We start from the raw sequence: 11623 nt of genomic DNA, 5'->3' as shown, positions 1-11623 counted from the left end.
ATTTTATTTTTATATTTTAATTGTATTTTGTAAATTTAAGTAATTAACAATAAATATGAAAATGACATAATTAATTATTCGTATGATAAACATGTAATTCTAATTCACTAACACTCCAACACTTCAACCTCTACCATTCACCCAAAACCATCTAAAAGACACCTTAAGCCACCATCCACAATCTCATAAACCACCACACACACACACAAAGCCACTGCCACCATACAACAACCTCCACCACAACAACCACCAATTCCCCACTCAATAACCACCATAACTACCCAAACCATCTCATTTTTCTCATTGTCACTGCCAAGCTCTAACCTCTGCCACCATAAAAAGGGTCACCACATCCATCTAAGGTTACACACTAACACATCTTGATAGAACCTAAAATAAAATACACTTTCCTTTAAAAAAAAAACCCTCAAAAAAGTCAGCATCCAAACCAATCAAAAGCCATAATAAAAAATCACCAAAAATTAAACAAAGGGAAATAAATTAGTAAAAAGGGTCACAATAACACTTCTTTCATCCAAATAAACAACATTAATATATATATATATATATATATATATTGAACATGTACGTAATAACATAAAAAAAAAAAAACACCAAATGAAGTACAATGTAAGATCAAAGATTGATAAATGATTATTGTACGAATAAACCCTAAACTTTAATTTTTATTCTCTATCTCTGGTCAAGCCACATGTCGTGTTTTTAAGACATAATGAAGATTAGGCACATAAAAATATAGGATAAAATATCTCCATATCTCTAAATTTAAATCTAAATTTCAAATGGGTTCAGTAGTTTTCGAAATGGACATTTTACCAAATGTGTAAATACCATTAATAGAGATTATGAAAGAATTAAAATGTCTTTTTTTCTTTATTAATTTAAAAAATTATTATTATATTTTTAAATTAATAAAAATTATATAAATAATAATTTTTTAAATTAATAAAGTCTAAAATTGTTACTTTAATATTATCATATTATCAAACTAATGAAAATACCAACAACTGGACTTATGTATTTTTGGAATGAAATATCTATTTCGAAAACTAATAGATCTATTTGGAATTTTGATTAAATCTTTTAAGAGTATTTTACACAAAAATTTTTTAGGATGGCAATAGTAGCTATTCCATTTTTTCATCTCCAATTCTTAGCTTACTCATAGGAGACTTGTCGGGGGGGTTTAAGTTTCAATGCCTTTGTTTTCCTAAGTGATTATTCTTCGCTTAGTTCTATGGGGGATTATACTTTGTAGCGATTCCCACTCTTTTCATCTCTACATTCTTAGCTTTACACATAGAATTCTTAGTGGGGGTCAAGTTGCAATATTTCTAGTATTACTTGCCAAAGGACTATTCTTGGCTTATATAAGCGAGCACATAGGTTAGTACCGGTGTACCTCATTTGGTTTCAATCTTTAGAGTTACACAAGTATTGAGAGAGATCACCAAACGTCGAAGGGAAACATGGCTAACTCATTTGCAAGTTTAAATCCACAGCTCATCGTATCTTTCGGGGAGATGCTCATTGACTTTGTTCCAGACATTGCTGGTGTTTCTCTGGCTGAGTCCTCTGCTTTCCTCAAAGCACCTGGCGGTGCACCCGCTAACGTTGCCTGCGCCATCAAGAAGCTCGGCGGCAACTCTGCCTTCATCGGCAAGGTTCTCCACCGATCCTCTCCTCCTTCCTCCTCTCTTTTGATCATTTATTAATTTCTTCTTTTTTCGTTTAGTTTAATGACATGTGTTTGAGGTAATGTAACAGTTTGGGGATGACGAGTTTGGGCACATGCTGGTTGATGTCTTGAAGAAACATGGGGTGAACACTGATGGCATCTGCTTCGATCCCCATGCCAGAACTGCACTGGCATTTATGACCCTGAAGAAATATGGAGAGAGGGAGTTCACTTTTTATAGAAACCCTAGTGCTGACATGTTGTTGAAGGAATCAGACTTGAAAATGAGTATGATCAAGCAGGCCAAAATATTCCATTATGGGTCCATAAGCTTGATATCAGAGCCATGTCGATCCGCTCACATGGCAGCCATGAAAGCTGCCAGGGAAGCTGGCGTTTTTCTTTCTTATGACCCAAATGTGAGGCTTCCTCTTTGGCCTTCGCCTCAGGCTGCTAGAGATGGGATCTTGAGCATATGGAACTATGCAGATTTCATCAAGGTAAATTAGTTAAAATAGCTTTGTAAGCATTACTAGGTTTTTTTTTTTAACTTAAAAGTTATTATAAAACTCTTATGAAAAATAATAACTTTTAAAATTAAGCTAAAGTTGTGTAGTAAATTTACTTTTTATAAGTTCTTTTTTATAGATAAACGGTCTCGTAAAACAATTTATATAAACTTTAATTTTGATTAAAATTACATGTATTTAACAAATAACTTTTTATTAATTACGAATTTTTTTGTTCAAAATAAAAAAAATTAACTTTATTTTTATCTATTTAAAATAAATTTTTAAAAATATTAAAAGGATATTTATATAACATAAAGTTATAATTAATAATAAATCACAAAAAAAGAGTTCTACAAATAATTTATAAGTAACACATAATTCATAAATAACCAATAAATTAACAATTGACCTATTTGACTAATTATTTCAATTATAATCAACAAATATTATATACACCATCAAGAAGTTAAGAATAAATAAACATCACATAATTATCATATCAAATAATTAATTGAGAACTATCAACCAATAAAGACAGTTTTCAAAATCTCAAAAAAATAAAAAATAAAATGAAAAACAAAATAGAAAGAAAAAAAAAGAAATAATACTTGAATGTAGTTTTAAATTTTAGATTTTTTTTTCTTAATTTTTGTAAGAACAAAAAAAAAACCTTAGAATGATGATTTGCAAAAAGGTAGACAAGAGAGGGGGTATTTTATCAGAGAGGATTTTTTTATAGAAAAAATAGCTCTTCTAATAAGTTGGTGTGTTTTCTAAACAAAAAGAGAAGAGAAAGATCTTAATTGAAGCATTTTTTTAAACTTTTTTTTTTTTAGATTTTGTTCTTTAAAAAATAGTTACTTTTTTTTAAGAGCTTCTCACAAAATCCTGTTTGATTCAATTTTTACTTTTAAGCAATAAATAAGTTAAAAATAAGCCAGGTCAAACGAGTACTAAATATAAGTGTCCATGGGTCATGATGGATCGAGTTGATTTAATCCGTTCATTTACATATTATTTTATGTTTTATATTAATATTTTGATATATTTTAAAATTAAAATTAACTAAATATACATCATTTATTACTCTCATGACCCATTATGTTTCTCTCATTGATTTAATTTTTTGTCAAACCTATGAGCTTAGACGAGTAACTTGACTCTTGAATACCTTTTACGACTCTGTTTTAATTGTTATATTAATTTCACTATTTGATATTACTTTTTGAAATGGAAAGGCAAAAAATATGTTAATTTGGCTATAAAAGTAGATAGTAGTATTTTAAATAATTAAAACATGCCACACTCAATACATGGATAGAAGAGAAAAAGTCAATGTTATAACGGAAAAAAGTCTTTTACAAGAGGAGAAAAAGTACAGTAAAAAATTATTTCACTTTTCTTATAAAATCAGAATACCTCTACAGAATTGCTTATATTGATAGTCGGTGATGCACCATTTTATACAGAATGTTATAGCTAATTACAATTTGTGTAATAAAGACTATATCACTTAATGAAGATAATGACCTACAATCTAGCTAGGAATTATGCTATGGTCTAGCCACATATTATGCACAAAATGGAAGTCAATGATTCTGTACATATGGAAAGGAGTGAGTCGGTACATATGGAAAGGAGAAATCATCAAGATCATCAATATTCCCCCTCAAGTTGGAGCATGAAGATTTGAGATGCCCAACTTGGTAAGTAGTTCAAGAAAACAATCTCGTCTAAGAGCTTTTGTGAATATATCAGCCAATTAGTATGTAGTGGAAATGTGATGAGGAATTAGTACCTTTGATTGAATGTGATGCCGAACGAAGTGGCAGTCTATTTCAACGTGCTTCGTTCATTCATGAAAAACTGGATTTGAGGTGATATGTGCAGCTTGGTTATCACAAAATAACGAAACAAAAGTGGAACACATGACACCAAAGTCACGAAGAAGTTGAATCAACCAAATTATCTCATTAGTGACTGTAGCCATAGCTCTGTACTCTGCTTCTGCCAAAGAGCGAGAAACAACTATTAGTTTCTTTGCTTTCCAATAAATGGGGGAAGACCCAAGAAACACAATATACCTAAAAGTAGATCATCGAGTGAGAGGGCATCTTGCCCAATCAACATTGCAATATGCACGAAGTGTGAGTGAATTGTTAGATGGAAGAAAAATACCCTCGCCCGGTGCATTCTTCAAATAGTGGATTACTTGATAAGCAACTTTCAAGTGTAGTTGTCTTGGATCATGAATAAATTGACTTAATATGTGCACAACGTAACTAATATCGGGTCGTGTGATGGTAAGATAAAGTAACCAGCCCACAACACATCGATACTGTCCTGGATCTTCACAAGGCTAGCCAAATCCTGCAATCAATGGGTGCTGTTGCTCCATGGGAAATGCAACAGGTTTACTACCCATTATGTCACTCTCAGCCAAATTATCTAGCATATACTTGTGTTGAAATAAAGTAATGCAAGTAGGTGATTGCGTAACTCAATGCTAAGAAAATATTTTAATTTGCCAAGATCCTTGATGTGGAATTTATCATCTATGTACTATTTCAAGAAGTTTATTCAAGTCGAATCAGTGCCTATGATGATAACATCATCCACATAAATCAAAACAACAACAAGGGATTTACCATGATACGATGTAAACAATGAATGATTAGCATGTGATTGTTGGTAACCAATGGCTATGAAAGAGGAAGTAAATTTTTGATACCAATTTTGTGATGCTTGACGAAATCCATAAAGATATTTTTGTAATCGATAGACATTATGCTCCCCTTTATGTGCAAAACCCTTCGAAATCTTTATGTAGACTTCTTCGTCTAAGTCACCATAAAGAAATGCATTGTTTAAATCTAATTGGTGTAACTCCCAATTATTAGCAGTGGTGATAGCTAGTAAACACCGGACAGTAACTAACTCGACAACTGGTGTGCAAGTCTCATGAAAGTCTATCCTTTCAACCTGAGTTGACCCTTTGCCCACTAGTCATGCTTTATAATGCTCCACATTACCGTTTAGATTGTACTTGACTTTATAAATGCATTTTGAATCAATGGCATGTTTACCTTTTAGTAGAGTGGTAAGTACCCACATTTTATTTTCCTCCAATACTGAAATTTCTTTGGCCATAGCGCCCTTTTAGTGATCATGCTTGACTGCCTGAGAAAAGGTTTTTGGCATATCTGTAATGGAGATAGCTGCTAAGAAGGCATTATGAGTATTAGAAAATTGAGTATATGTGAGATGCTTAGATAAAGGAAATACCGTTGAGTTAGCTGATGGTGGAGCGGGTTGTGATGGAGCGAGTGAGGGCGAAAGCACAAAATTGTAATCTACCAATGTGTTAGTAATTTTTCTAGTGCGTTTAGTCGAAAGAAAAGGTGAAGTTCTTGGGGATTGAGTAATTGAAGGTGCCACTGGCTCAATGGTTGCAACATCATGATTGGTAAGAGGAGTCCCATGCAATCGATCATGGTCCAAAGAAGATTTATGACCCAAAACTTCATCATGAACAGTTGCATGATCATTAGTAAACTGTGTATCATCAAGACTTAGCTCATCTGCAATCTATGATCCTATACACGCAATGTGAGGTTGTTCCGTGTGATCCAATAGAATATGCTTATGATTGTTGCCCATTTGAGAGGTATGTCCATTAAGACTTGTTGTATCTCTTATAGAATTTTCATGCCAAAGAGATTGGGAATTTGCTGGTAAATCGCCAATATTTTGTTGAATTCCTTTTGCAACAAAAGGGAAACAATTTTCCTGGAAAGTAACATCTCGAGAAGTATAAATGTACTTATATTCGAGATCAAAGATATGATATCCCTTTTGACTATTAGGATAACCTATGAACATGCTAGGTCGAGTTCGTGGGGTAAATTTGTCTCAAGGCCAAGTGTTTACATGCCCGTAACATAAGCAACCAAAGCTCCTTAAGTGCTCATAAGTTGGAGCTTTTCCAATCAATAATTCATGTGGTGTTTTGTTGCACAAAACAGAAAGAGGCATTCAATTAATTAAGTAGGTTGCTGTCACAACACACTCACCCTAGAATCGAATGGGTAGATTAGCATGAAATCATAGCGCCTTGGCAACCTCCAATATATGTCGATGCTTAAGTTTTACTAGTCCATTCTATTGTGGAGTGTCAGTGCAACTACACTGACGTTCCATCCCATTTTCATTGTAATAAGCCAATAAGTTCTTATAGTTGAATTTGAAACCATTATTAGTTCTCAGAATCTTAACTGCCAAATTCAACTGATTCCTCACCTAATGGAAAAAATGAAGTAAATTTTTTTTGTTTTAGACTTGAATTTCATGACATAAACCCAAGTGACTTAATTGTAATCATCTATAATAGTGAGAAAATAATGTGCTCCTATATAAGATTGAGTGTGATATGGACCCCAGATATCACAATGAATCAATTAAAAAATGAAATTAGTTTTATTTGTAAAAACAAGAAAAGGTAACTATGTCTATTTCGCTTTATAGTATGTATCACAAAATAAATGTTTCTGAGTATCATAGTAACAAGATAAGTTTGGAATCACAGAGAATTGATGAACAGGTAGATGTGCCAATTGATGGTGCCATAAACTCGCATTCCATTGCCTGTTTGCCACTAGTGCCATGCTCCCTCTCGTGGATTCCAAGAAATATAAGCCTCTCCTCGCCTTTCCCACTCCAATAAGCTTCCTTGAACGTAAGTCCTGTATCACACAAAAATTAGGCTAAAATATCAATATACAATTCAAGTCTTTTGTCAGTTGTGTCACTGGTATCAAATTATAACAAAACTCTAGTATGCCAAGGACATTATTCAGAACCAAACTTTGGCCAAGAATCACTTGCCCTAAGGCCCACACATCAACTATCTCTCCATTAGGAATCTCCACTGGAGGTATGTTAGGGATTCTTTACCACATTGGATAGTATCTTAATTTGACAAGTGATATGATCAGTGACCCTTATATTGATGATCCAAAGTACTATAAATGTAGTCCTACCAGAAAAATTATCATTTATGGAGTTTGCTGCCACCATATTTGTCGAAGGAGTCTTTTGGGTTTATGTCTCTAATAAAGCCATCAGCTATTGAAGTTATGTACTTGATAGGCCTAGAATCAGAGGAGATTCAGTTTCAACATTTGCTGCGAAAGATCTACCCATATGTGTCTTTGTGTGTGATGATGATGCACCATTGTTCGACTTGCTCGTTGTCCCCTTTCTTAGTTTCTAACGAAATTTTGTGGTTTGCGCCACTAGGAAGGATAACCATTTTGCCCATAACAGTGTTCACGTGTGTGGGTTGTCTTGTGTTAATGGTGCAATGTAGATTCCTATCGCCGCTACTTCCACTATTCCCACTAGCTTGTGTCTTCCAAGTCCTTTCTCTTGTTTGATTCGCAACCCTTATTTGTCCACCTCCGGTGTTCTTTGCCATCAGTTCTATTGCTTCAATGATTGACGTCCTAGCAGCAACTGTCATAACGTACGGGTCTGGAAACCCGATCACTTGACTTGAGAATTTGAGGGGTCACCACCAATCTTTTTTTTTCTAAGTATGATTGGCCAGCTATTGACTCAGTTCTAATTGACGAGGTCCTAAATTAATTTTAGGTTCGTTGAAAGAGCGATAAACTAGTAAATGATTTTTAGAGTTGGGTTCAGGAATACTATTACGTACGGGAAGGGATTAGTACCCCCGTGATGCTCGTTCGACGAACGGTACCACTTAATTGTAGGTTATCCTATTAGAGCCTTGATTTTTAAATTTATTCATTGTGTTTCTTTAATTATCATTTATTCATTTTACCTTTTATTTTGTTAACAAATTAAAATATTTTATTTGGTTTTACGGGTGTGACGTGCACATGATGCGCTTGTGAAATGCATGGTATGAAATACAAATAATGTCAGATGAAAACCTTTTATTGAGGATATTTTCCGAATTCACCCATCATACTGGTGGGATCCAGTGATATTCTCTCACCTAGGAAAATATCCAGAAAACTTATTTTCGTAAATTTAACGAATAAATCCCATCATTGAGGTAATCATTCATGTTTGTAGAAAAAATAATATTTTCGAGAATGTAGACCTATTACGAGCAGAAGCTTTTTTATTAAAGATATTCTCTGAGTCCTCCTATCGTATCGGTAAGACTTGGAGATATCTTTTCACTTAAGAAATTTTTCGAAGAAAACTTGCCTTTGCAAGATCCTTCGGAAACTCCCATCATTGGGACTTATACTCGTGTACGTGAAATATCTACATGTCATGGCATTTAATAATGCAGTAATGATGTGTGATGTGCCTATAAATTCTAATATTTGTTTCTTATCTTTAAAAATTTTACTATTTTTCCTTGTATGCATATGTACCATGAACAAATATTTTATATTTACTTATTGTTCTTATATAACCATTTTTTTATTTTATTATCTATTTTTGCCGTGTAAGCACTTATTTATTTTACCATATATAAACTTCCCTAAAAATCATATTTTTAAAACCAAATATTTTATTTCGTAAATATTATTATTTATATATTTTATTTTTTACCTAAATTCTTTCCTAGTTTTTATTATCTTAACCTATTTTCATTTTAGCTAACTATTATTCTTTTACCTTCTCCTAAACTTATTATTTTTTATGATCATATATATTTGCCTTTCTATTTTAGCCATATTCATTATTATGATGAATTTACTATTTTTTCTAAATTTTGATTTTTATGAATTATTTATCATCATGAATTTCATTATTTTATATAATCCTATATTGTTTTAAAATTTGTATCGACTACAACGGTTTGGGATGTGTTTGCAACTGTTAGCAAATCCCTACTAGTGTTATCTGCTGTACCTCTAGACATGCCTGCAAATAAGATTTGAAAGAGACTTGCTCTAATAGCATATAAAATCAGAATACCTCTCTAGAATTGCTTATATTGATAGTCGGTGATGTACCTTTTTATACAGAATGTTATAGCTAATTACAATATGTGTAATAAAGACCATATCACCTAATGAAGATAATGGCCTATAATCTAGTTAGGAATTATGCTATAGTCTAGCCACGAATTATGCACAAAATGGAAGTCAATGATTTTGTACATATGGAAAGGAGTGATTCTATACATATGGAAAGGAGATATCATCAAGATCATCAATATTTTTATAAAGAATTAGGTATTATTTAATGCATTTTATAAGTAAAATAAAAAAAACTTCAACTTTATTTTTGTTATGATATTAAATAGTTTTTTAAGTAATTTTGTCAAATAAGTTGGTTTGATTTAATTCGTGATATAAAATTTAACAATTGATTTTATATGATAATACAACTTAAATATGAAGCCTAGGTTGTTTACCCTTAGTTGCCTTCTTATGCTCCCACTTGCTTTCTCCCTCATCTTTCTCATTTTTTTATCACTCGCTTCCTAAATGCCCAAGTCACCACCACCACTGGCAAGCGTGACGTAACCTTTAATTTTTATTTTTTTTTATTATAAATATAAAACTTGATATATATATAATATGGTTACATTTATAATTATTCTTTGTTCACTTTTTATGTAAAATCTTAGATTCACCATTATCTCTCACAATTTAAAAAATTACACCATTATCTTTCTTATCATGTGTCATCAAATCGTGAACCTCTAATTCATTTTAATATATTGATAAATTATCTCTCTCCTAAATAAAAATAACATCATGATCAAAAATTAAGTAGGAATGTTAGAGCTTTGTTATTTATGCAATTTTTAAAATTGTTCAAAGAGTTTGTGATTACGTAGGTGAGTGATGATGAGGTAGCTTTTCTCACTCACGGAGATGCTAGAAGGGAAGATGTTGTGTTGTCTCTATGGCATCAGAATCTCAAGTTGCTTATTGTCACTGATGGAGAGAAAGGTTGTAGATACTTCACTAAGGTACTTGTTCTCTCTTTCTTAGATACGCACACACAACAAAACTAAATAAATTTCCTTATTGTCGATGAGAAAACTTTTTAGTAGTCACATTTGCATGGCATCATGTTTTGAAACAGCATTTCAAAGGAAAGGTCGATGGGTTCTCAGTGAAAACTGTGAATACAACAGGAGCTGGTGATGCATTTGTTGGATCCATTCTAGTCTCACTGGCCATGGATACTAATTTTTTTCAGGTACTTTCTTTCTCATTCCATATTAATGCACTTCTTGGGTTTTAAATTTGAAATTCACTTTTGAAATGATACAAAAATTTTAAGAATGAAATATCTATCTATATCTATATATATATATATATATATATATATTTGCAGGATGAGAGGAGATTAAGGGAAGCTTTGTTGTTTGCAAATGCTTGTGGAGCAATTTGTGTAACTAAAAATGGAGTAATTCCAGCCCTTCCAACAAGATCAGATGCTCTTGGGCTGATTAAGTCCAAGGGCATGCCCCTTCTCACAAAAACTTGCATGATCTTTTCTTCCCTTGCTGTTGTAGCTTCAATTTTAGTATTTCTTCTATACAAAGCTAAATAAGTTGTTGTTAGAGGTATTTTATTAGAACATCAACTAATTTCCCTATGTTTAATGTGTTATTGTATACACCAACTTTATACGTATATATATATATATATATTTTGTGTATATCTAAAGATATTTTAGCATTTATTTTATATAAAGTTAAATAAGTTGTTGTGTACGCATCATGACAAATATAAAAATAAAAAACTAAAACACATATTTATTTATTACTACCCGTTTTATTAGTAAGGGATTTTATTTACTGATTAACTTGTTTTTATTTTTAAATTTTATTAAAGTTTGCCGTATAAGTAGGTTTTACCTCTCATTTTGTAAGTCAAGATCCATATATATATAATTGAACAAATTTTATTTAGTAATACCAATGAGTGTGCCATAAAAAATTTTATATAGTAATTTGATGTAGAAGTCTTCTCGGATGTAAAAAACTATTTGATAAAATTTAATTTATTTTTTATAAATAAAAAATATAAAAGACTCGATTTTATTAAACCAAATAATAATATTTAAAATAAATAAAATAAAATAATTTTTATTAAAATAAAAAATATAGGAAATCAAGAATAAAAAGGATGGATGTTAAAGAAAAATATAATTCTTCATTGTACTCTCACTTTATTCTTTAATAATTCATAAACTTATAAAAAATTATATTTTTCACATTAACCTCCTATATTTGGTTCCATATTTCTCTTGAGTTATTTTATTTAATTATTTTTAAATAATTCAAAATTATTTTATAAATTTTATTTGACAAAATTAAACATTTTTTATTGATTAAAAATAAATAAAAATATTATTAAATAACTTTTTACATGTCATAACATAAATATGTACGTACACT

The 11623-nt window shown here is 31.4% G+C and overlaps 1 protein-coding gene across 1 annotated transcript; it reads left to right on the top strand.

Moving 5' to 3' along the window:
• Positions 1-1408: 1408 nt before the first annotated feature.
• LOC110419560 (pfkB-like carbohydrate kinase family protein) lies at positions 1409-10773 on the top strand. Its single transcript, XM_089784096.1, has 5 exons — positions 1409-1685; positions 1789-2199; positions 10049-10183; positions 10300-10416; positions 10555-10773. Exons 1-5 carry the CDS (start codon positions 1491-1493, stop codon positions 10771-10773), a joined length of 1077 nt encoding a protein of 358 aa, XP_089640222.1. The 5' UTR covers positions 1409-1490.
• The last annotated feature ends 850 nt before the right edge of the window (positions 10774-11623 follow it).

The sequence above is a fragment of the Theobroma umbraticum genome, unplaced genomic scaffold (assembly GCF_002168275.2).
Source record: "Theobroma umbraticum cultivar Fairchild unplaced genomic scaffold, ASM216827v3 scaffold_67.0, whole genome shotgun sequence".
NCBI lineage: Eukaryota > Viridiplantae > Streptophyta > Magnoliopsida > Malvales > Malvaceae > Theobroma > Theobroma umbraticum.
The sequence above is the reverse complement of the archived record's forward strand: the minus strand, read 5'-3'. Positions and strand labels throughout refer to the sequence as shown.